Here is a 25727-nt window from a genome sequence, read left to right as displayed (position 1 = left end):
ACGGGGGACATTAGATGGACTTTTGCAAATAAATACACAAAAAATGATCACTTCTTTGCTCTCCACAAACGGTAACAGAAAATGTAATGGAAAAAAGGATTACTTTTATGAAAGAGAAAGAAAAAAAGGAAGGAAGGAAGGAAAGGAAGGGAAGGAAGAAAAGAAAAGACAGTCTACTTCTAGATATTCTAATGAAAATTATGTATTGGGGGCTTTCTATGTATCCTAATAAAAGTTTTATAGGTTCTACATAAAGAAAATGTTCAATTCCATTGAGGGATTTAAAAGAATGCTTACATAAATGTAAAGCCATACATTCTTAGAAAGTAAAAATGCCAGTTCCTCCCTAATTGGTGAATAAATGAATAAATTCAGTGGGATCACAGAGTTTCGTCAGGATTGGGGGGGTGGGGGTGATCCTGGAGAACAGCTGGGAACATCCTGTGGGAATAGACCCTTCCCCTGCAAGATGTTGAAACATGTTTTGAAGCTACAGTAATGAAAACAGTTTGGTTCAGATGAAGCTGTTGACAGGTTAGTGGAATAGAATCGAATTCAGAAATAGCCTCACATATGTATAAGCATCTAATTTAGGATAGGGTGTCTCATATCAATGAAGAGAAGAGAGATTTTTCTATAAATAGTAATGGGACAACCAGTTAACTTTTTTTTGAAAAAAAAAAAAAAAAGGTGGAGCCCCGCCTTACTCCTCATAGCAAGCTAAATTTCAGATGCATCAAGGATTTGTTAAAAAACTGAGACAATAAAAGTTCTAGGAGAAAGCATTGAATTTACTTGTAATCTTGGAATGAAGAATGCGTTTCTGTATTCAGTATCCTGTAATAAATCCTAATAGAAAAGAATGTGAAAAAGTATATGTATGCATACACATATGTACATGTATGTACACATATGTACGCGTATACATATATATATACACACATAACTGAATTGCTTTTCTGTACACCAGAAACTAACACAACGTTGTAAATCGACTATACTTCAATTAAAAAAAAAAAAAAGAATGCCTTTCTAAGCAGTTTGCAGAACTTGGTAGTCATAAGAAAAAGATATTTTGACTAGATAACATTTAAAACTTCTCTAAGGCAACTTTTTGTCATAAAGTGACAAGACAAACAAAAGACATGTATAACACAAACAACAGACAAAACCTGCTTCTTTAATTTACAAATAGGTTAAGTAGAGATTGGGACCTACGTATGACCCAGTAGAAAAGCGGACAAAAGATAGGAGGTCTTCTAAGAGAAAGAATTCAAATGGCTGGGAAATATGCCTGAGTTCACTCATAATTAAAGAAATACAGATCAAAACAGAAAGGTTACATTTTTGCAGAAATTTTTTAAGTTCAGTAATAAATTGTTTCATGCACTGTTGGGGGAAGTGTGCGGTGAAGCCTTTTGGAAGGCAATCTGGAAGCATCAGTCAGAATTTAAAATATACGTGCGTACCTTTGACCTAGCAGTTACCTTGCCGGGAATTTATATTACAGGCGAATCAGCCAGGTACACCGAGAGGTCAGTGCAAGAATGTTCATTACCACATTTTCCAATTCTTATTTTATTTATCAATTAATGTATTAATTTGTGTCATTTTATTTATAAAAACAAAAAACTGGAAACAACCTCTGCGCTATATCACTAGAGAAGTGGTTAAATTAGTGGGTCTCAGCTGGGGACAGTCCCCCACACCCCCATCAGGGAACACTTGGCCCTGTCTGGAGTGCCAACAAGTGATCTGGGCCTTGCAGTTAGGACCATTTTTGTTTTCTTCTTGGGACTTTTCAGCATTTGCTAAATTTTGTACCCTGTGTGTTTGTGCATTTTTTAAAAAGAGGTTAAATCACCCTCACGTCCAAAAAATAGAGAAGTAGTTAAGAAAATTAGGAACCATCTACAACAGTACTCTTACGTGTATCATCCCCGTGAAGTAACGTGGATAAATAATCATGCTTTGATGAGACGTGAAAAAAGCTGGATTTAACCCCAATTAAGTAAAAAGGTACTTGGGAAAAAAAAGATGAGAAGCAATACCTTAAAATACTAATGGTGCCATTGCTATTCTATGTTTATATTCCTTGTTTCTTCTCCAACTTAAAAAACAATTTCTTTTCCAAGGCGGTGTTAATTTACGATGGAGAAAACGTGTATAATTTAGAGGAAAGAGAGCGACTACAAAAGATGAAACACTTGGTGTCCTTTGTGAATTCAGAAATTTGACCCGTGTTTCTTTATTCGGTTTGCACTTTTGGGAAAAAACTTTTCTTCTCCTCACAGAAAAATGTCATGGAATTCCTGGCACCCCTGAAACCGGTGGCCATTCGAATAGTGAGAAATGCCCATGGAAACAAAACAGGTAAGGTCCGGGCTGTTTCGAGGGGGCTGGAGAGGCAGATGCTGGAGCTGGAAGGTTGGGGCGGTTGAACTGTGGAGGTGTTTGGAGGGCAGCTACTTTTTTCCCGTTAGCGGTCTCCACTTCTGTGGACCTGGCGAAAGTGCCCAGGACGGGGGTCTGCCGCTTGTCGCCTGCTGCTGGCAGCCTAGTATGAGGTTTTCAGCTGTGCAGGCAGGACCCAGCCCCCAGGCCTGGGGGCTCAGTAGTGACTGCGGCCTTCAGCCCAGATGCAGGGGCCCACCGGGGCCTCAGAGCAAGGGGAGGCCGTGATCAGATTCAGGATGGTCCCCTGGCTGGTGAGGGAAGGGTCCGGGGGCAGGGCCCAAGGACAGGTGGGCTGGGTGGGGGCTTTTGCCGTCCCCCAGGGGAGGGTCTCGTGATAGAGGCCAAAACCCATGGGCTTCGGCGCAGGTCACGGCACTGCCACGCCTTCGCTGTGTGTCCGTGCGCCCGTCGCTTAACTCCTCTAGAAAAGCGGGGAGGCGAGGTCTCTCGTGTTTAGGGAAGACTCCACGTGCTCGTCTGTGCAAGTCAGGGCCGCGGGCGCGGACGGGCAGTCGCTGTGGAGGTGGCCCCTTGGTGCCGAGCTGGGTTGCAGCACTGCAGGCGCAGGCATTTGTCCAGAGAAGGTCAAGGAGCAGGCGCTGGTCAGGACAGGGTGAGGCTGGGAGGGAGGCCAAGGCCCTCCCGCTTCCGAACGCTTCCTACAAAGGGAAATTTGCCTGGGGGGCATCAGGGAGTGTCTGTATTTTGGAGATTGGGCGAAAAGTACAGGTTTCCCCCCTCACTTTCTGCTCAGATTCCCCCAAACACCTAGCGCAGTGTGGGTGTTCCTCCGTGACTCCCACGATTGTCTGCAGGGCCTGCAGACCTTACCTTTGTCGTGGTCCTTTCACAGGGTACGTCTTTGTGGACTTCAGCAGTGAAGAGGAAGTGAGGAAAGCTCTGAAATGCAACAGGGAGTACATGGGTAAGGATGCCGGGTGGTCCCACGCCACGTGGTGGCAGGGGTTCGTTCATTCAGTTACTCTGTAAGGTTATATTGAGGGCCTGTCGCGTGCCTGCCAGGCACTGCCCTGGGCATGGAGGATACAGCCGTGAGCAGAACAGACCAAAGCCCCCACCCTCCTGGGGCAGAGAGTAGGCTCAGCTTCCTGTAGAGGAAACTGACATCGAGAGGCGGTGACCAGAGGGGCCGTGCTGTGGGCAAATGCAGGAGAGGGCCGGGGTTGGAGGAGGCACATTTTAAACAGGATCATGTCAGCTTGGGCCACGCTAAGCTGGCGACACTGGAACAAAAGCCAGAGGGGTAAAGGGAGCCAGCTCTGGCTTTGTGGGGTGGGGCCGTTCCAGTGCAGGGAACAGCAAGTACAGGGTCCGCAGTTGGGAGGTCACCTGAACAAGATGTCCAAGGACGTGCTCTTTGGCCTGTCCCTGGTATGGACAGGTGATTCAGGTCCAGCCATTGACCCCTTGTGAAGACACAAGTTTTGTTAGGGAAGAGGAGAGACCTGAGCAGTCTCGCTAGCAAGTCAGGTGGCAGGTATTTATTGAGCACCTGCTGTGTGCGTGTGGAGGTGACGGTGGGGGTCGTGGTCCAGTCGGGTGCCCGGGGCAATGCGTGGACGCCTTTCAGTAGCAGCACAGGTGGCTCTTCAGGGTTGGGCTGTCACATGAGATGATTCCCAGGGCGGTGCCGGGGGCCGTGCCCTGGAATTGGGAGGATGCAGCCCCATGGACTAGGCGGCCCAGGCAGGCTCCCCCCGGGCTGAAGCTGAGCTCACAGGATGAGTGAGATTGAGGCCTGGCATTGGCTGGGGCCGCCACCCTGGTTACCAGAGCCTGGTGTCTGGCGCCGTCACCAGCCACCTTCACCATGGCTTCCAGAAGGCAGCAACAAAGTCTGGAAGCTGGCAGGTCCCGGGCCTCCCCCGGGGCCCTGACTGCCTCTCCTTGTGCAGGTGGACGCTACATCGAGGTGTTTAGGGAAAAGAACGTCCCCGCAGCCAAGGTGCCCCCAGAGAATAGCGCCAAACCCTGGCAAGGCCGGACACTCGGGGAGCATGAGGAGGAAGAGGACCTGGCCGACTCTGGGAGGCTCTTTGTGCGAAACCTGCCCTACACCAGCTCCGAGGAAGACCTGGAGAAGCTCTTCTCCAAATACGGTAGGGGCGTGGCCTCCGGCTCACCACAGGCACCTGCAGCGGGTGGTGCGGGTCCCCATCTGCCTCCTGCAGCTCTTGACCTTGGGCTAATGACGTTCCCCTCTGGCCTCAGTTTTCTCATCCATAAAATGGACCTCACCATCTCTGAGCTGCTGTGAAGATTCAAAGAGTACGTAGCCAGCGGAACTCGAAGTCCTAGATGGCATCACAGGCACCTTTCGTGGTCTGAACCCAGACCCCCTTGGCTCTCACTCACTAAACTCAGAACTGACGGGGTTTGGGTACAGTTTTCTGAGACGTCCCTGGTACCTGAACCCTTGCCTCTGGTCTTGGAAGCCCACTCACTGTGTGTGTTGATACGAAGTGCTCCCCAGTCTGAACTCTGCTGTCTGAAGAGTCTTGCGCTCCAGACCGAGCATCCGGATGCGTTTGCTGCTCAGGGCCATTTTCGTTGTTGTCCTGGTTGCTGCATTATTTTGCAGGACACGGGCTTGAAGGCCTGTAGTCCACCTTGGCACACGGGGCTGTGCTTGTTTGTAAGGTCGTGGTTGTTGAAGGGAAGGAAGTTAGGGCTCAGAATGGCGGGGCGAGGTCTAGATGCTTTTAAGATCCCCTGGAGCGTCTCCCCGCTTCTCTTCGGAGACCAACTGTGGGTTGCAGGGGATCCGAGGTCGGTCGAGGGCTTGTCTTCCGGACAAGGAGGCCCTGAGTCGGATTCCGCGATCAGGCAGATTGGTGTCACCTCCTGGCCTGCGTCCTGCTGTCCTGCCGCCAGATCTTCCCGCACAGGCTGGTGCCCTGGTTTACGTGGCAGGGCCGGGCAGCACTGGAGAGGGGGTCATCAATAGACTCGAAGTATCCATCCGGGAAGATAAAGCCCGGCAAGGAGGACTTGGTCACACCCCCGTGTCCAGAGTGGAAGATGTGTGCTTCAACGTGAGCATTATCATAATATCCCAGCAGACACTTCTGTGGCCCTGCGTCACCGGCAGGCACTGTTTAGTACGTGACACGTTATTAGCGCGTTTAACCCTCCCCGCTGTCCTCCGAGCTGGGTATTCTTAACGATACCATTTTACAGGTGAGAAGCCTGAGGCCCGTAAAGCCCTGTGGCTTGCCCAAGGCCACACGTGTAGTACGTGATGAAGGCAGGGTCCGGGCCAGACACCTCTGCTCTCAGAAGAGACACACGAAGGGCTGTGGAAGGACACCCTGACCCATGAGGGGGTCTCACGGCAGCCCCTTTCCACCTTCTGTCCCGGGCCAAGCGGCGGCAGCAGCTCCACGCTCTCCCTGGCTAAAACCCATCGCTTGACTAGTGCCCGGAATTTTCTCACCCAGCTCTGGCCTGCAGGACACTGACGCCCTTCCTACCCTCAGGTCCCCTGTCTGAGCTGCATTACCCCATCGACAGCCTGACCAAGAAGCCCAAGGGCTTTGCCTTCGTCACCTTCATGTTCCCGGAGCACGCCGTGAAGGCCTACGCGGAGGTGGATGGGCAGGTGTTCCAGGTGATGGCCCGCGGGGTGGTGGGCGGCTGCCGGGCCCAGGTGATGGGGAGAGGCTGTGGGCGTGTGCGCGTGCGCGCAGGCACGAAACCGCACCCATGCTTCCAGGGAAGCACACGATGCACGTGAAGCCGCCTCCTGATCCGAGCCGCCTCCCCGGGGCAGGGTCTGCTCTGTCCTGTTCACTGACCTACCGTTAGCCCCTAGAGGAGCACCTGGCCCATAGTGGGCCCTTCGAAAGTGTCTGTGGATTAAATGAACGTAATGCTCTCTCAGAATACCACTTGGAAGAGGAAAGGAGTAAGGAAAGAAAGAGTTTTGACCCAGTCATTGAAACGGCCACAGTAGAATGTAAGAGACGCTTCTTTCCTCCAGATAACATGCTTAGCACACAAGGCGAAGCCCCAGGCTGCCTTGCCTCCCTTTCCTGTTCGTTCGTCCGTTCATTCATGATTTATTGATCCCCTGTGACTGCAGGCTGAACCCGGCTCCTGCCCGTGTGGAGCTCACACTCTCACAGGGACAGAGTCGGGTGGGGAGCCCTGCAGGTGTTACTTACAAACCGATCGGCGTCCTCTTTGAAGCTTTGTCAGGTGACCCCCGTCACAAAGTCAGGCCCCTGTGCCACATGGCCAGGCCCCCGTTCTGGGTTCAGGGCGGCCTCGTGGGCATCCTGCCCGAGGCCCCCGTCTTGCGACAAGGGTCTCAGTGCTGGGTCCAGCCCCCTCGTGGAGAGGCCGACGTACCCGGGGCAGGGTGTAGAAGCGCCTGCCCACTTCCTGTCTTTACCCCCTTCCCCTCGTCCTCCTCCAGGGCAGGATGCTCCACGTGTTACCATCCACCATCAAGAAGGAGGCCAGCGAGGACGCAGACACCCCAGGATCATCGTCTTACAAGAAGAAGAAAGAGTCAAAAGACAAAGCCAACAGCTCCAGGTCCATACCTGCCTCTGACCCAGGCTTTGGCTGCCCTCGCCCCTCCTCTCCTAGCCGCCAGGGTACCCTGACTCCTCGTGGTGGCTTCAGCCCCTCGTCCGTAACTTTGCTGAGCCTCAAGTTTCCTCATCTGCAAAATGGGAAGAATCAGTGGTGCCCCACTTTTGTGGTGTCATAAGGATCGAGTCAATGTAAGCCAAGTGCTTGGTCCCTGGTGCCGAGTAAGCGCTTGACAGACGTTAGGGCTCATTAATATCATCATGGCTCTTGTTGTCTTCAGGCCCTGGTACTTGGCACATGCCAAGTAAGATGGGGGAGAAGGAGGCTTCGGGGACTTCGGGAGGCAGGCCCACAAGCTCGTTTCTTACAGGCTTTGCATCTGAAAAAAAAATTGTCCCCATCCAGCCATGGTCTGACCTCTCTGTTCTGCCTCTGACTCAGCTCTCACAACTGGAACACGCTGTTCATGGGCCCGAATGCAGTGGCCGACGCCATCGCCCAGAAGTACAGTGCCACCAAGAGTCAAGTGTTTGACCATGTGAGTGGGCGCCCTGTCTGATGTGGCCCCGGCTCTGGGCAGGGGAGGGGGTGGGATCGGGCTGTTGTCCCCCGGCTTGTCCTCTGGGGCCTCCCCCATGGAAGCATCCACCCTGCCCTGGTTTCTCCTGGGTGAGTGTGGAGCCACGGGGAGAAAGCAGCTGACGATGAGCACTTCGCGTGCGGTGCTCCTCTCGCCCCACTTCCCAGATGAGGCAGTCGAGGCCCAGGGACACAAAGGCACTTTCCCAGGGTCACGCACCTGGAAACAGGCGGAGGTGGGGTGACCGCAGGTCAACCCGAATCCACTGCCCTCGCTCTGAGCCACTCCCCGAAGGTCGTCCCACCCACTTCGGGGGCCCAGCCAGCCCAGGTCTTTGAGACGAGCACAGGGTAGGCCGTGGGTCTCTGACCCTCCCCCTCTCCCAAGTCTGACCTTGTTCCTTCCGACCTTCCCCCTCCGTCCGTTGGGCTTCTCCAGATCACATACCTTCCTTTAACTGCTGTGTCTCCAGTTAGACCATGGCCAGGTTCCTCTTTGCTGAAACCTGGGAGTGTGTTTTTCAGCCAGCGGGCAAAGGATATCCATAGATTTGATCCGTAAACTCGCTGACCATCGTCATTTACCGCCCCTGCCCCATGCTGAAGGTCAGCGCTGCCCCCCCAGAAATAGAATGCGAGCCCCACACAGAACTGTAAATGTCCAAGTGGCCACATTTTTAAAAAGCAAAAAGGAACAGGCACAGTTAATTTTCAAAGTTAATTTTTCAGAATAGAATCTGTTCTATTAATTCCATACAGCCAAGATACTATTAGTTCGTTATCCACAATATAAAAAAAAGACAAGCTGGCTTGCATTGCTTTCTTTTCCCTCACTGAGTGTTTAAAATTCAGCGCGTGTCTTATACTGGGTTCGGGCGCGCCGCGTTTCAGGTGCCCAGCGGCTGAGCTCGTGGGCACCGTGTTGGCCGCGCAGCTCCGGACCTCAGCCAGTCCGGAGGGGCTGCAGCTGGTTCAGATCCCACCAGTGCTCTGAGCACTGGGAAGAGAGTAGGGCCCTAAAGGGAGACAGTCCTGCTCTTCTAGAGCCTTCCAGCAGAGGAAGACGCTAGCTCATTAGCAAAGGTGCCGCACGTTGGTGTGATGGCTTGAAGAAGGCTTAAGCTGAGTAAGGGGATGGGGTGTGAGAGCGAAGGAGGCTGCTCAGGGGTGCGACATTCTAGCAGAAATTGAATGGAGGGCAGAGGTGAGCGCACAGAAGCCCTCAGGTGGGAGGGAACTTGGCATGAGACCCTTACGTACGACTGGAGGGGAGGGAGCAGGCGGGAGATGGGGGAGGGGAAGCTGGAGGGGAGGCGTGGGGTTCTTGATTCACCCTGACAGATGCGGAACCCAGAGCCATCAAGCCAGAGTGGGTATCCACGAGGGGAGCGTCCGCGGGGGCCATCCGTGGGGTCCGGCTCCGTGCAGGCCTCCTCCTCAGGCTGTTGGGAGGTGGGACAGCTGACCCGTCACCTGCCCGACAGCCGACAGGGCATCTTCCCTTTCCCTCCCGCAGGAGACCAAGGGCAGCGTGGCCGTGCGCGTGGCCCTGGGAGAGACCCAGCTCGTCCAGGAGGTGCGGCGCTTCCTCCTCGACAATGGGGTCAGTCTGGACTCCTTCAGCCAGGTGAGTGCCCACTGCCCGGCCCGGAGAGCTGGGGGCGGAGTCTCACATCAGCCGATGTGTGGACGGCTGGGAGGGTCAGGCCTTTCAAAGATGATTATCATTAACTTTGCAACTGTGGCTTAAGAAAGAAAGAAAGATCATCAGCTCAGACTCCTGGCCCATCGGACCTGGATGGTGTCCCTCGGGGGCCGTAAGCCAGAGTTTCTCCACACAGGTCGGGGGGGCCCTAAGCATCCTGTTCCCTGACCTAGCACCTTACTAAGAGCACCTGTTATCTGTTTCGGGATTGAGACCTTTCTTGAATCACATGGGGGAAGGTTCCTCCACGTGCTTATTCCTTACCAGGTAGAAGTTCTTAGGTGTCTGGATGATGAAGTCTTGGAGGGCCCGCTGAGAGCACCTGACCTCCTCCCCGTCATTTTACAGACTGGGAACCTGAGGCCCAGAGAGAGGGGAGGGGACTTAAAGATCAGACAGTGAGTCTGTGGCAGGAGCCTGGACTCAATCTCAGGGCTTCTGACCCCCAAACCGCTGTTTCCTCAGCCTCACCAAACCTTAAGGGTTTCACCTTAAAAGGACGGTTAGGATGCATGCACCCCAATGTTCATTGCAGCACTATTTACAATAGCCAAGACATGGAAGCAACCTAAGTGTCCGTCGACAGAGGAACGGATAAAGAAGATGTGATACATATATACAATGGAATATTACTCAGTTATAAAAAAGAATGAAATAATGCCGTTTGCAGCAATATGGATGGACCTAGAGATTATCACACTGAGTGAAGTAAGTCAGATAGAGAAAGACAAATATCCTATGATATCACTTATATGTGGAATCTGAAAAAGAAAAAACTTATTTACAAAACAGAAATAGACTCACAGACTTTGAAAACAAACTTATGGTTACCAAAGGTTAAATGTGAGGGAGAGGGATAAATTAGGAGTTTGGGGTTGACAAATACACATCACTGTATATAAAATAGATAATCAGCAAGGACCTACTGTATAGCACAGGGAACGCCACTCAATGTTCTGTAATAACCTATGTGGGAAAAGAATGTGAAAAAGAATGGATATATGTATATGTATAAATGAATCACTGCTGAACACCGGAAACTAACACAACATTGTAAATTAACTGGACCCCAACGTAAAATAAAATTTAAAAAAAAAAAAGAAAGAAAGAAAACTGAGGCCCAGAGGGAAAGCACTTGACCCAAGGTTTCAAATTAGATTGGTGGCCAGGTTGAGACTCGTACCCAGATATGCCCTATGCCTGGAATCCTCCCGTTAATTTATTTTGGCTCTTTTATGCTCCATCCAACATGCTTTAATAATAAAATAATTGCTAATGTTAGCAATTGCTCAGCAGCGTGCTTATGTCAACCCTTTTGATTGACTCCTTTCCTGGGACGACCCGTGAAATAGGTGCCGTGTCCTCATGTCAGGTGAGGGGGCTGAATACGTTTCAAGTGCATTTCTCAAGGCCATATATCTGGTGTCTTGGTTTGGGTTCTTCCGGAAGCCGACTGAAGACAAAGATTCAAGCGCAGTTAGTTCACTGGACAGAGGACACTGGCGAGAAGGGACGAGGGGAGGGGGGAGACCAGCAAAGGGCATGCTTGTCCCAGTGCCACTGGTAGAACAGTGGGCTGGCACTTTCCGCGGGGGACACCGCCCAACTCGGAGTTGTCCCACCCAAAGGACGGGTGACACGCCAACTCCTGAGAGCCACGGGCAGCTCCCACGGGGTGTTAACTTCTCACGTGTGGCGTCAGGCGTTCTGCAGATCCGGGAAAAGACCCCTAGCACAGAGATGCAGATCCCAGCCCTGGGCTGGAGTGTCCTGGAAGGTCCAGCGAGGGCTGTGGTCAGGCGCTGTCAGAATTTGCCTCGGCTCAGTAGTGGAGGGGCCTGGACTTGACCTGGGGGGTCCAGTTCCAGAGCCCTCTCCCTCATCCACAGGGTGGCGCGCCCGAGAGGGTGGGGTCTCCTGGACCTGCTTCCTAAGGGCCTGGTACACGAGGTCCCACGTGGCCGCCTGGTCCAGAGTCACCCACCGATCAGTACCGGCGTCGGGGGTCAGTGACCCTCCTTTCCATCATCCCACGTGAGCTGTCCCCTCCCTGCAGGCCGCCGCTGAGCGAAGCAAGACCGTGATCCTGGTGAAGAACCTCCCGGCCGGCACCCTGGCGGCCGAGTTGCAGGAGACCTTTGGCCGCTTCGGCAGCCTGGGCCGCGTGCTGCTGCCAGAGGGCGGCGTCACGGCCATCGTGGAGTTCCTGGAGCCGCTGGAGGCCCGCAAGGCCTTCCGACACCTGGCCTACTCCAAGGTAGGGCCGCCCGAGCCCCGCTTCAGGGAGAGGACGGAGGGAGCTGACGGGCGGACAGCCTTGGCATAGACCTGGCACACGCGCGCACTTGCTGGAAGCCACCCATGTCTGTCGGGATCGTGAATGTCCTCCCGCCCCTGGGAGCACCTGTGGACGGGGGAGTGTGAGGGGCGGGCTCAAAGCATCCTCCGGAAAGCCTGCCTTGGTTCCCTGCCGATCCTGGCTTTCCTCAGCTTTCTGTTCCCCCATGACTTTGAACCATCATCCTCCGCGCTTTGGATATCTTATACCTACAGTTAGTTGGAAGTCATTTCTGTAGGTGGGCTACCTCCTGATTTTTGGTCATAAGGAAGAAAAAAGTTACATGTGCTGGTGTATTCCTTTCTGTGGCTGCCATAACAAGTTACTACCAATTCAGTGGCTTAAAAGAAGAGAAACGTATTCTCTCACAGGTCTGGGGGTCTGAAGTCTAAAATCAAGGTGTCCAAGGGCCATTCTCCCTTCCAAGTCTCTTGTGGGTGGGGGGAGGGATCTTTCCTTGCCTCTTCCGGTGCCTGGTGGCTCCAGGTGTCCCTTGGCTTGTGGCCGCATCACTGCAGTCTCTGCCTCTGTCCACATGGCCTTCTTTTCTCCATCTCAAATCTTCTCTCTGCTTTTCTCTTACATGGACGCTTGTCACTGGATTTAGGGCCCACCCAGATAATCCAGAATGATCTCATCTCAGGATCTTTTATTTCATGACATTTGCAGAGGCCTTTCTTCCAAATAAGGCCACATTCACAGCTTCTGGGAGTTGGGACGTAGACATATCATTTGAAGGGCTACCATTCACCCCACTGCAGGTGGCTTCTCTTTATCAAGGACTTTAATGCTTTGCTGACTGTTTGTCAGTGTCTTGTTTATCCTTCTTTAAAAAAAAAAACCTCTCTGCACGTACCTATGTATACATACTCACTGCCTGTGAGTGTACGTATGTGGAGGGAGAGAAAGCATGGTTGGGGTCCGGCGGCCCTGTTGCATCTCCTCCAGGAGGGCTGCCCTGTATCAGTGATTCGGCTCCCCCGTCCCACTCCCTGTTCACACTCTTAGATTAGAGAAAGCACAGGGGGATGCAGACGTATTCAATGACAGCAGATGCTCCAGCCTCTCACCTGAACCCTGAGCTGCAGCAAGGGCACCAGGCAGCACATAGAGTTCTATACTCGGAGCCTCAGGCTCTTCGTCTGTGTCGTGGACTGAGTCCTTCCCCCGCCCCTGTCTCTGCAGTTCCACCACGTCCCCCTGTATCTGGAGTGGGCTCCGGTGGGCATCTTTTCCAGCCCAGCCCCACAGAAGAAAGAACTCCGAGATGCGCCAGCAGAGCCGGCCGGAAAGGACAGGATGGAGCCAGAAACCGGTAAGAGCTGGGTCTGAGATCAGGATGTCCTGGGGCAGCAGGCAGGGGAAGGACGGAGGGCAAGGGGGCAGCACTAAGTTGTTTATCAGGTATTTCTTGTAAAGTTCTGTATTCATCCTGAGACTGGTGGGTCCCCGTCTCTTGAATTTTATAGGCACGTAAAACGTCCTTAAAAAAAATGGAGCATAAAAATTCTGGATACAGCATAAGGTAGCCGACTGTCTTGGCTTATCAAGTATAGGTTGTGAAAGGAAAAATTAAAAAACACACTAGAATCTATTAATAGGGATTCGGAACAGAGCAAGAGAAAATAGCCTTCTGGTTCGTACTGATACATCCGCCAGGATGGATGAGCGGGGCTGTTGGAGATGTTTATTCTCCGGGTTCCCTGGGACGGTATGGCGCCCTCTGGTGCCCAGTGACTGCAAAGGCAGGAAAAGGAAGGGAGGCGGGGACCCAACCCTCAACTGATGCTTCACGCTCGCTCGGGTGAGGAGGGGGGCGCTCCTGGCACTCGGGAGCGCAGTTCTTCCCTGTCGGGACTGTTCTGCAAATTGTAAGACATTTTGCTGACCCTGCCCACTGCATGTCGGGAGTGACCCTGTAATTGTGACAATCTAAAACACCCCTTCCCTGTATGCCAGATGCCCTCTAGGGGGCAGTGCAGCCCTCGACTGAGAACCACTTAGGGGACCATGACTCCATCCTAGAAGCGAAGACCTTTAGAAAAGCTTTGAAGAGCACCTTTACCCAGACATTAAGATCTTGCCCATCGGTGACATCCCTCCTCCGTACCTCCATCTCACCGTAGGGTTGCTGGTTGATTAAAATAAGGATTAAAAGGAATACATCTCCCATATACCCTCTGCATTGTCCTCATAAAAGAATGGGGGTGGGGATGTGGAATTCTCAGATGAAAGAACAGTCCTTTAATTGAATAGCCCTCACTGTGCATGAACCTCCCTAGGCTGTCTGCGTTTCCCAGTTCATCTTGGATCGGTAAAACCCCCTTCAGGACTGGCCCAAGTCACTACAAGGCATTTGGGAACCCCTGGTCTAGAAGCCTTGTTTCGGTCAGGAAGGAAAATTCTTCAGTCTCTGCTTTCTGAAGCCCCCGAAAGCATCCCTTAGCCACTGGGCTTACCTCCTGACCATTGATATAAATCTTTCAGAAGCCCCTCCCTGGCCCCTGTTGATGCGTTACTTTTGTCCACGGATTGGATTAGTGTCCTCCTCCACCGTGCTTATGCTTCCGTCAGAAAGAATTCTCTTCATACAGTCACGGTTTCTTCTTAACTAGCCGTCACCCCCAAGTTATCAGCGACCTTGGTTTCAACTTCAGCTACTAAACTTGGACATGACTAATGATTTTCGGCCAAAAGCAAGTCCTCCTTTAAAGCACAGATGTGCCAGGAGCGCGGGCCCTGGAAACAGATCCCGCAGAGGCCTCTCCTAGCTTTGGCGGGACCGCTCAGTATGGCGCCTCCCCGGGGGGCTGCTGCCCTGTGGCCACACTCTTTTGCAGGTGCCCCGGTGCTTCCCTCCCTTCTCTCTGTTGTTTTCTTCTGTGACACTCGTCACAGTTTATATTTATCCTGTTTATTCGTTTGTTTTACCTGTTTAACATCCGTCGCTGCCAGACAGTGAACCACGAGGGCAGGGAGTGGCCATCTCGCTCTGCTGGGCGCAAGCATCCCGTAGGGCTCCGGGCATGGGGTAGCTCAGGAACGTGAGTTGAGGGAGTGAAGGAATGCAGGAAGAATGCAGGTTTCTGTGCCTCTCTGTCTCTCTTTACCTGTGAAGAGTAGGGGCTGGGCCATCCTCGTCCTTGTGTCCCAAGCCCCAGCACATAGTAGAGCTTGGTGACATTGGCACGTTTGTTCTCCGTCGTTAGTTAAGCATCAGAGTGTGGCGCCATCCATCGCATAATCGCCGTGGCTCCCTTCATGGATACTGATTTATACCCACCCCCTCCCCTCCCCCTTGCTTCCCAGAAGTGTGTCATTATGGGTTCCCTTCCTCAGTGTCTGTCTGTCTGACTCCCTCGCTAGACGTCCATCCCGCAGGGCGGGTACCTCGTCTGCTTGTGCACTGCTGTGCCCCGGCACCCAGGAAGGTGCCCGGCGTCCGGTGGGAGAGCAGTCAGTAGGTGCTGAGCGGATCCACGGGCAAGAGCAGCATTTCCTCCGTGCCAGGCCCTGCACTAAGCGCTTTGGGTCCTCCGTGTGTGAGGCTTAGAGCTCCTGGGGAAGTCACTGTCTCCCTCGTCCTCTCCTAGCCCTGTGACTGGGCAAGCCGCCAGCCTTCCCCGAGGCTCTTTCTGCGTCTGTAAAGCAGGCAGAAGGCCTTTGTCCCCGTTACTCTGACCCGCGTCCTGATTCAGCAACGTCAGGTGAAGTGGATGGTCTCTGAGCACCAGCTGGATGCCAGCCACTGAGCTGGGGCGACCAAGATGGGCCCAACACATACCGCTTCCCCAGAAGCTCCCGGGCTGCTAGGAGGACGGGTGGAGCTGTTTGGGGGCGGCTGAGACAGACGTCACAGTAATAGAAGTGGGCCCTGGGTGCAGAATGTTCTGGAGCACGGTGAGGGGAGGCCTTGCAGAGATAGCGTGCCCCGGTCGGAAGGTAGAGGGCTGCCCCTGCCTGCCCCCAGTGTCCCCTGGGTGCCCGGGCCTAGGTTCCAGTGTTGAGAGCATCCCAGACAGACTGTCCCCGACAGGCCCTGCCTCTTACGGGGCTGCTGTCCAGGGTCCTGCCGTCCCTCACACAAAGGAGGCCTCGGAGCTGGGAGGAGGGAGTTAGTAGTTGTAGCAAATAGATCGGACGGGGGCCAAGAAGTTGTGCACGCCTGTGCTGATTGCAAACCCCGCTGAGTCCTGTGTCGTCAGGCGGGTCCCCACGGGACTCATCTCCCGAGCCTCCTTTTGCCCTTTTTGGTGCCTTTTCTTACCTGTATCACATACAGGGTCCCCGAGCTGTTCCTTTTCACCTGCCCCTCCCCCACGCCCACCGCTCTGCACACGGTTCCTGAAGCTTCCCCAGCTCACCCCCAGTGCCAGGGACTCAGCCGGCCCCCACGCCCTGGATTTTCTCAGGCTCCGCAGGAAGGCGAGCAGGAGGGGAGTGGACAGGTTTTTTTTGTTCACCAGCTCCCCACTTTCTTCTCGGCAAAGCCCTCCATTCCCTGTACCGTTCTCGAGGGAGGGGGACAGTGTGTTTTATCTCCTCACAACCAAGACCCTCACCTCCAGATAAAGGGCTCCAAGTCGGGGGAGGTCCTGAAAAGCTGCTTGCAACTGATAACAGTCTCTGCTGTCAGCCTTCCGCGCGAGCGCCGGAAAGGGGAGGGAGCGACCGTAAATTCTGTGGCCTGATTATAATAAAGCCCCATGTGGTGATGCGTGACTGGATTTTATTGTGCCAACTGCAGATGGACGCGTATTCCCCCCTGCCTCTCCCAGCCCCTCCAGCCCACCTTGCTTTCCGAGCCTTCCTCGCACCCTCGCCCCGTCCCCCGCACACCCGCCCCTGCCCCCATCCTGTTCTTCTCCCCACTTTTTCTGGTTCCTGGTGATGTCGTTGGCAAACATCTGTTCGTTTTGTGATACGTCCTTTTTCCTTCCTAGTCACCCCACTTGAGGCCAGGGGCAGAAGCGCTTTTCTCTTTTTCTAATTTATTTATTTTCTTGATTTTATTTTTGGCTGCGTTAGGTCTTCGTTGGTGCACACGGGCTTTCTCTAGTTGCGGCGAGCGGGGCTACCCTTCATTGCGGTGCGTGGACTTCTCATTGCGGTGGCTTCTCTTGTTGCGGAGCACGGGCTCTAGGCACGTGGGCTTCAGTAGTTGCGGCTCGCGGGCTCGAGAGCGCTCGCTCCGTAGTTGTGGCGCACGGGCTTAGTTGCTTCGCAGCACGTGGGATCTTCCCGGACCAGGGCTCGAATCCATGTCCCCTGCATTGGCAGGCGGATTCTTAACCGCTGTGCCACCAGGGAAGCCTGGCAGAAAAGCACTTTTAACAGTGACCTATGGCTTCGTCCTTGGCCCTTGGCCGTTTCCACACCTCTCTGGACATGGGCATGGGTCATAGGGCCTGGCCACTTGAGCGGGGCAGAAGCTCTTCCCAGGGATGTGGCCGACAGAGACACAGTCCCCTGCACTCAGACCTGTGGCGCTGGCTGTTCTTCTCAAAAGCCTGCAGCCGGCTGGCCTGCCTCTTCCAGCAGTGGGCCTGCGGAGGTAGGGATTCCTGACATTTTCCCCTGACCCAGACACTGTTTTATCTGGGTTTCTGTGCGTTAATTCTCATAATTGTCTTGCAAGTGGACCCTGTGATTGTCTTTCTCCTTTTTTGAATGGAAAGAAGGAAGCATAGGGAGGATGAGTGACTTATGCAGAGTCACACATCTGGAAAGAGCTGGGCTGTGCCCAGAGCCACCAGCTCCCAGGTCTGTGCTCTTAGCTGTGACCCCACAGCTCCTGTCGGTCACACCAAGTGCCATTTGTGTAGCAAATCATCATCCACCAGTATTTTTGGAGCATCTGCTCTGAGGGATGCAGAGGTTACTGAGTCAGATGTGGTCCCATCCTCAGAGAGCTCCCCTTGTAGTTGGAGGACACAGAGAAGTGAACCGATAACGTGATTTCAGAAAGGGGTAAGGCCTGTGAAGGAAAGGTACCCAGGGGACTCTGATGGCAAGTGGCCAGCCCTGTGCTGGGGACAACTGCACAGGAGGAGCTCTGAGGGGAGGACGTTTGAGCTGAGACCTGACAAGAAGCCAGGCTTGGGAAAACGGGATGAGCAGAACAGGCAGAGGAGACAGATGGCAAGTGCAAAGGCCCTGTGGCAGGGATGGGTTTGGGCAGGCTCAGAGGTCAGAATAGAGGCTGGTGCAGCTGGAATGGAGAAGGTGAGGAGACAGAATGGGAGAAGCTGGCAGGCCAGGGACAGGTGCCGACGGGAGACCAGTGAGGAGGACACCCGGTCATCCAGACAAGAGGCAGCGGTGCCCTGGACCAGGGACCCAGCGTGCGGATGGAGTAGCAGACATTCGAATTTCCAAAGAAGCCAGTGGAGAAAAGGGGAGTCTGTGTGTGTGTGGTGTGTGTGTGTGTGTGTGTGTGTGTGTGTGTGTGCGTGTGTGTGTGCGTGTGCGTGTGCGTGTGCGTGTGTGTGTAGCTCCATTTTCCAGGTGACGATGCTAAGGCAGCGTGGGTAAGCCAGTCACCCAGGGCGCACGGCTAGCGAGTGGCATCTCCGGGGCCCTGACCCAGACCGCCCTCATTTCTAAGGCCATGCGCGCTTTCACAGCTCTGCACTGCCTCCTGACTGCGGTCTGTGGGCCCCCTTCTCGTTTTCTTCAGGCCCCCTTTTGTCAACAGATCTCGAGACTGGGATGCCCTTGTCTTGTTAGCTCTTCCAGCATCCCAGGGGGAGTCGCAGATTGGGGGAGGTGGTGGCTGGGTACACAGAGGTTTGGGGAAACAACGGACATCTCTGTGCTGTTGGAGCAAAGCCAGGCTGCACTTAATCGTGTCTTTTATTTCAAGCTGGATGTTCTCCCGGTGGTTGGGGGTCAGGGGCGTTGGCTGACTTAACAGAAGTGGGAGGAGCCAGGCCAGCTGCACAGCCGGGTAGGTGATAGGTCCTGCCGTCCTCGCAGTCCCCTCTTGCTCCCCCTGGGCTGGGCCTGAGGGCAGCTCGCCCACCGGGGAAGGGGTCTGTCTGTTCCTGGGGTGCCAGCCCTCACTGCAAGCTCATCTCAGCTCTGTCACGAAACCCACACATCCCACTTGCTGGGCAGGGGCCTGTGACCTTTGAAATAAGTGCTTTGAAGCCTACCAGCCCTTGCTCCTGGGGCAGGGAGGCAGGAAGGAGTGGACTCTGGCCCTGCTCACAGCCCCTGGGCTCCCCGGAGCTGTTGTCCTTCTGAGGCTTCAAATCCCTGGAATGCCACGCTGGGAAGTGGCTGGATTCCAGGCCCTTGGGAGAGGCAGAGCGAAGGGCCGTCGGGCTTTGCCAGGCTGGAAGTGGGCAGCGGGGCACCAAGGCCCATAAGCTGGTTTAAATCAGCCTGTTGACCGCTGCCTCGTACAGACGCCACACGCCGCTGAGTTCGTTGCCAAGAGTTTTCAAATGTGGGTTTTCCCGTGAAAACCTGGATTTTCGGCTTCTCGTGAGAGCTCGGAACACCTGACCACACTTGGGTTGATCTGCCCCCGTGACAGCAATCGGCCGGTGCCGCGAACGGGCTGCCCCTTAAACCGGCACGGCGCTCTCCCAGTCAGCATCACCTCCACCATTCTTTTCTCTACAAGAAAAACGTCTTCAGTCTCCCGTGAACCTCTCTCCCAACCTGAAGATGCCTGAGGTTTAGAGTTCAGAGGCAGCGAACTCCAGAACTTTCCGTGGACCGCCGGTTTACTGTGATGCAGCTGCTACGGTGGGCGGTGAGATAGCAGCCTCGCAGGCCTAGCCCAGGCCCCGCACGCAGCGGGGCATCTGATTGGCATCCCTTCCTCTCTGCCTTTATCCCCGAGACGTCAGACGTGAGGCGAGCCAGCGGGGTGGGTGTCCTTCGCAGCTGAGGGGCATGGTCTTCCTTTCCGTTGAAGTTCTCATTCGGGACCTGGAGTCTTAGCCTGTCTGCTTAGCTTTGCCTCCCCATCATTAGTAATACTTCTTCTACCCTGCTTTGCTTTGAAAGTTGGGTTTTGAGGACAAATGGCCACACCACGGAGTCCCCTGTTGGGTAAGTCGCGTTCGTTTCTTGGGTGGGGGAAGGAGCCTTCATGTAGATTTCTTCTTTTTTGTCCTGGAGCGAGAGTCTGGATTCTGGGTTCACCTCCCAGGGAGCGTGAAGGGCGAAGGCTGCCCGTTCCGCTGACGTGAGACGGGCAACATCCTCACTGTCGCTCTTTCCATCAGGGCTTGAAAGGGTGGTTTTATGACAAAGCGGTTGAAGTTCAGTTAGGACTGGCCGGCAGTCGGCTTGCATCAGAGAGGGCCGGGGCGATGGAGAGGGCTCTCGTGCTCGGCGTGAGAGCGTGGGGGACGGGGTTGAAGCCCCAGAAGCTCCCTTGGCCTCGAGCTACTTGCGTGCAGGTGGCCACGAGAGGATGGAACGTCCCCGTCCGCTCCAGGTTGGCGCGTGCAGGGCTCAGACCTGAGGGGAGGGACGGGGCCACATGCTCAGAACCGTGAGGGTGGGAGCGGGCGGGCATCTCGGAGAACGGCTGAGATGGGGTTTGATTTCCCCGGCGGGGCGCGGGAGGAGCTTCCGGAGCTTGAACGTGGGGGGAAAGATGACTGTCCCCGGGCCCCGATCGTGTGAAAATCTGGGGAGGTTGACCCAAACGGAACACATTTTTCCAGCAGCGGAACTTCTCAAGAGGTCACGACGCCACCTCCAACCTTGTGAGGCTTCCGGCACCCTCTGGTGACATCCACGTTCCCCACCAGGGCTCCCATCCTGAGCTGCAGCCACACGCCCGCCCTGCTAACTCACAACCTCACGATGGCCCTTCCCTCCTCTTGCAATGCTGTTCTTTCAGAGTAGGCGTGTCACGGGGGTGGGAGTGACAGGATGGAGCCCTCTGTAAGCACAGTCTCCAGAAATAACCACGAGCACGTTATTTTCTCTTCTTGCGTATGTGTGTAAGCTCTGGGTACAGAACGTGATTGGGGTCACGTCGTATGTTGTTTTGCACCTTCATTTTTCTCTTAATTTTTCTGTCACGAGCACCGTTCCACGTCTTTAAACATTCTTCGGAAACATCATCTTTAACGGCATAGTAGTCTAGCCTTTGGTGGCAGTATACCTGTCCAGATCTCTCGTTTATGAATATAGTGGGGTTTTGTCTTTTTTTCAGTCTCTCGCTGTTATGTGTAACTCTGAATTAAATATACTTTGTGTAGAGGAAAGCACGCTCTTATGTGTATGCTCCCTGAAATTATGTATGTGGGGGATTTTAAATGAACGTAACATCCCTTAGGTTCGGGGGTATCTAGAACGTTCTGAGTTTTGCTCCCATTCTGTAATTTTTGCAGTTTTAAGTTGCGTTTCATTTTGAAAGTTCGCCAAGTGCTGGCTTTTGAGGAAAAAGAACACGTCGCTTACGTTTGCAGCTCCCAGTAATTTATTTTGAGGTTCCGAGTATATGGGTTATATAATGTGGGTCAGTCTAAGGTAAGGCTCCTGGGTTTTTCTGTGCTTCATACTCTTTTCTCTCTAAAACAGCGGCAGGAAGCGCGGCAGTCTCTGCCCTCCCTCACCCCACCCCCCAAGAGTTGCTCAAACCCAGCACAAGCTGTGCCTTCCTGACGCTGCGCGCTCAGAGACAGAACCCCTGGGCCTGGCAGGTTCCGTGCTTTAGGTCCCGGGGCTTAGGCAGATAAGGCATCATTTAACAGATTTGTTTTTTGGCGGGGGGGCATGCAGACGGCGAGACCCCAGAAGGTGACAAGCTGACAGAGGGAGTAGCACACGACACTTCAGCAAAGATGGAGGAGGAGGAGGAGGAGGAGGAGGAGGAGGAGGAGAGCCTTCCCGGGTGCACTCTGTTTATCAAAAATCTCCACTTCGACACAACCGAGGAGATGCTGAAGGGAGTGAGTGACCGCTCGGCCCGGAGGGAGGGAGCGGGCGGGGGTGGGCGGGGCGGGAGACCCAGTCTGCTGATGTGGTCACTGTGTTTATCCTGCCTGGACGTGTGTCTCGTGGCAGCGTGTAGAGTAACAGCCAACAGCCACACCGCCCTGACACCTCCACCGAGCTGTCCGGTAGACATCTCACCCGGAGGTCGGAGCCCTGGCCAGACCAGTCTGGGGGCTGGCAGGGGCGCCCGCGTGCACTTGAAGGGGGCCTGTTGGGATGCGGTGTGAGAGCTGTAGTCAGAAAACAAAGCCCCTCCCCATATGGTGTCTGCAAGGGTAACCACCCAAAAGTTAACGCCAGCACACCCTCCTGGCCTGGTGGGAACATGCAGAAGACACAGCAGTGAGCCTGGAGGAGGGGCAGTCCTGCCTGGAGTCCCTGATGGGCTGAGAGTTTTGCATTCATAGGAAGGGGGCGGAGGGGAAAAGGATAGGGAACTCCAAGTACGCGTTGGGGAGATGCCAAATGATAGGCGCTGGGGGGCTTCTAGAAGGACTTGGGCCAGAGATCTGGAAATGGGGATTCTAGTGCCAAAGGGCTGGGGTCTGCGAGCTCCCCCACTGGACTGAGAACTGTCCATGGGGAGAGTCTCCATTTCTGTAAACTGGGTTTGGCACAGAATAAATGCTCGATGCCTTTTTTTTTTTTTCTAATGCGTGAATTGGTGATTAGCAGCCTGACAGCCATGAACTGGTTCTGGAAAGGAAGAAGGCCATAAGGATTGAACTGATTGGTTTCTGCAAATTCTTTTGAGCTCTGAAATCCTAGAGCTGGATTCAAGAGGGGAGACGGGGTCCACTGAGTCCTAGAGGCAGGAAGGTGGTAGATGGGTGGAAAGGAGGCCAGCCTCCATTGGGCGGGAAAGCCCAGGGTGTCAAGGTGAAGCAGGAGGTCAGAGCCTGCACGCTGGGACCCTCTGGCTAAATCTCTGATGTGACTGTCACTTGCCAGTTAAAAAAGCCACCACGGCAGCAGAGGTGCCTGGCAAAAGCAGCAGCGTTTTAAGGGCAGAGGTTCGCCCTCGGGGGCAATGGGAAACCCACCCTTGGACTTTTCCTGGGCTACTTCCTGAATCCGTTTTGGTCTGGTTTGAGTTTGCTTTTACAAACAGGCACACACTAGTAGTGTCCAAAGGCTAGACAGCTTTGAAGAGGTCAAACCAGCTTGCGGAGGGTTTGTTTTTCATTTCTGCTGTGCTGGCCCCCCTGTATCTGGTATGGGGATGTCGTCAACGGGAACCATTTTTTTTCCTGGAAGATGTGCCCAAGCTTCAGCCTAAGAGCATCCTTGGAGTTAAAGAACTCTGGAGCTGGAAGGTACAGCCAAAATGATCTAGTCCAGGTTCTTCATATTACAGATGTGGAGACTGAGGTTCAGAGAGGTCGGTTCACCGACCTAGGGTCACACAGCCCATTCGAGGCACTGTGGGAGCAGCGTCCAGCTCCCAGGGCTCCTGTTAGCAGCATCCTGAGTGGAGAGTTGTGCTTAAGGGTCAGTCTGCCTGGACTTGGGTCCCAGCCTCTCTCCTTACTAACAGTGTGACCCTGGGCTGGTCCATTAGCCTTTCTGTGCCTCGGTTTCCCCATTTGTAAAAGGGGGATGTTAATAGAATCTTCTGTGGCGCTGTTTGGAAGATCTGATTAGAATGAATGAGATAATTCAAGTAAAGTGTTTGACAGTCGGAATAAGAGAGTCAGTGAATGTCAGCTGCACGCGGTTCTTGTTTGCTGCTCCGGATCCCCCCTCCCCTCCGCCTCCCCTTCTCTCAGTCGGTGACCAGTGACCGGCACGGCCTCTCCGTGGGCCCTGTGTGTGCTGTGGAAGACACCACAGTGGGCCCGAGGGACAGGAATTCGCACTGGTCAGTTCTCAAATTCTAGCAAGAGAGACCAAAAAAGTAAAGGGAAAAATAGAGCAGAATGTGATTTTTGAAAGTTTTGAACATGAATTGGCGTTAGGTGCAGGGGCAGTGAGAGGGTCAGCACTGGGGTCAGTGGACTCCAAGCTTCTAAATGGAGGCCCAGCTTCCCCACTGCATGACCCTCGGTGATGCCCTGGACTGTTCAGCGCCCCAGGTCCTTCTCGGACACTGGGAGCCCGTGGCCCAGCCCAGCGGCCCTTACGGGGAACCCTAAGGGACCGTCCAAGCTACTTAAAGTAGGCCACGATCCAGTGCCTCCAGATATTTTGGGGACCCCCGAGATGATGTTAGGGCAAATTTGGGGAGCCTAGTGTCTGACCAGGAACCCCACCTGCACGGCGTTTAGAACCTGGGCTCTGGCGCCTGGATCCAAATCTCAGCTCCGGGGCTTCCCAGCTCTGTGACCCTGGGTGCATCTCTAACCCCTTGGAGCCTCAGTTTTGTCATCTGAAAAATGTGGGTCGTAACACCTACCTGGTAGAAGCAGTGCAAGGGCTGGATGAGTCCCTGCAGGCAGAGGGCCCGGGCCCGGCCCCGGAAGCCATCCAGGCCTTAGCTCTGTTCTTACTCTTGCCTGCTCCATGCCTGCAGCTGCCTGGTCCCCTGTGTCTTTCAAGACACGCCTACACCAGGTTGCGGGATTAGCCCAGAAATTCTGGTAATACATGTCGACATTCTCTTCCAGGTGTTTTCTAAAGCGGGTGTGGTGAAGAGCTGCTCCATTTCCAAGAAGAAGAGCAAAGCAGGTATTTCACAGGAGATCTCGGTCAGAAAGGAACAATTCTGAAAGAAACAGTGTCGCTCTGGGTAGGGGTAAGGGTACCTCTCTCTTGCTTATTCTGAGGGTCTGCTTTCATTCTGAAGCATTGGCAGCCCCACTCTCTCTCGTTTGGCTCGTCTAGAATGGTCCTTCTTTCTGGGTCCCTGGAGACTCCTGGTTTCCGGTGGGAGCAGCCATGCGTGTCGGATTCTTCTGAATCTGTAGACCCTTTGCCACCCTGGACTGTCGGGTGGTTTCAGAGCAGCGCGATTAGAGGGCTGGCGGGGCTGACCGTGTTCGGTGGCCGAAGCCTCTCCCTGCTGCCAGCATCTCTGTGCTCTGGAAATCTCCCGGGGAAGAGCAAGAACAGACCCGTCCTGGGCTTTCCCTCTTCCTTTCCAAGAGAAATGACCCAGATGTAGAACATCCAGAACACGCCACTGAGTCCTCAGCCACGCACCTCACCGGCCCCTGGGTGCCTGGGCCACGCAGACCCCACCCTCATCTCTCCTGTCAGCCTCAGCCGTTGCCACGAGTCCCTTGGCGTCTCTCTGTTTCTTCTCCAGCCCTGGCTTCCTGCAGGTGGTGGACAGGCCATTGTTCCTTGCTTTCTCGCAGCTGTGCGGTGCCCATCTCTTCAATTTGGCGGGATTTGTAGGGATGCCACATGGGCCGGCTCATGGCTGTGTCCTGAGGGACTAATGAGCTAGTGGTTACAGCACAGAGCAGCAAGGGGTCTGGTAGAGGGGGCCCTGGCTGGACGGAAGCCCAGGCCAGGGGTCTCCACGTCAGACCACGACTTGGAGGGCAGGGAGGCAGAGCAGTCAGCTGGTGGGAGCGGGGTGGGTGACGGAGGCGGGAGAGGGCGTAGTAGCAGGTCGGGAATGTATCGAAGAGGCAAAAGATGCACCTAGAAAGGTAGGCTGATTCCAGATCACAGAGTGGCTGTCTGCCAGGCAGAGGAGTCTGGGCTTTTTGCCAGAGGAGCCTTGGAGGGTCTGAAGCAGACGGGTGGCATAGAATTTGGGGAGTTTCTTGTATTCGTTTGCTAGGGGTGCCATAATAAAGCCCCACAAACTAGGTGGCTTCCACCGCAGACATTGATTACCCCACAGTTCCGGGAGCCAGAAGTCCAGGATCAAGGTGTGGGCAGGGTTGGTTCGTTCTGAGTGCTCGTGAGGGAAGGATCTGTTCCAGCCCCTCTCCTTGGCCTGTAAGTGACTGTCTTCATGTTCACGTGGCATTCTCCTGTGTACGCCCGTCCTGTGTTCAGGGTTCACCACCACCCCTTTTCTTTTTTATAAGGATACCGATCATATTGGATTAGCGCTTAACCTCATGACCTCAGTTTTACCTTCACTACCGCTGTAAAGGGTCTATCTCCAAATACGGTCACATTCTGAGATGTGAGGGCTAGGACTTTAACGCACAC

General features: G+C 54.1%; 1 protein-coding gene across 1 annotated transcript in view; it reads left to right on the top strand.

The window, feature by feature from the left end:
• The window catches only part of RBM19 (RNA binding motif protein 19), a 127122-nt gene that overhangs the window by 9220 nt on the left and 92175 nt on the right, over positions 1–25727 (top strand). The window contains exons 8-18 of the mRNA XM_007104625.4: positions 2295–2373; positions 3311–3382; positions 4374–4577; positions 5958–6088; positions 6899–7020; positions 7462–7558; positions 9116–9226; positions 11361–11561; positions 12828–12957; positions 21399–21568; positions 24221–24281. Coding sequence (XP_007104687.2) covers positions 2295–2373; positions 3311–3382; positions 4374–4577; positions 5958–6088; positions 6899–7020; positions 7462–7558; positions 9116–9226; positions 11361–11561; positions 12828–12957; positions 21399–21568; positions 24221–24281 — 1378 coding nt within the window. The remainder of the gene's footprint in view (positions 1–2294; positions 2374–3310; positions 3383–4373; positions 4578–5957; positions 6089–6898; positions 7021–7461; positions 7559–9115; positions 9227–11360; positions 11562–12827; positions 12958–21398; positions 21569–24220; positions 24282–25727) is intronic.

The sequence above is a fragment of the Physeter macrocephalus genome, chromosome 19 (genome assembly GCF_002837175.3).
Source record: "Physeter macrocephalus isolate SW-GA chromosome 19, ASM283717v5, whole genome shotgun sequence".
NCBI classification, from domain to species: Eukaryota; Metazoa; Chordata; class Mammalia; order Artiodactyla; family Physeteridae; genus Physeter; species Physeter macrocephalus.
Note: the sequence above shows the minus strand (reverse complement) of the source record. Positions and strands in the feature narration are given on the sequence as shown.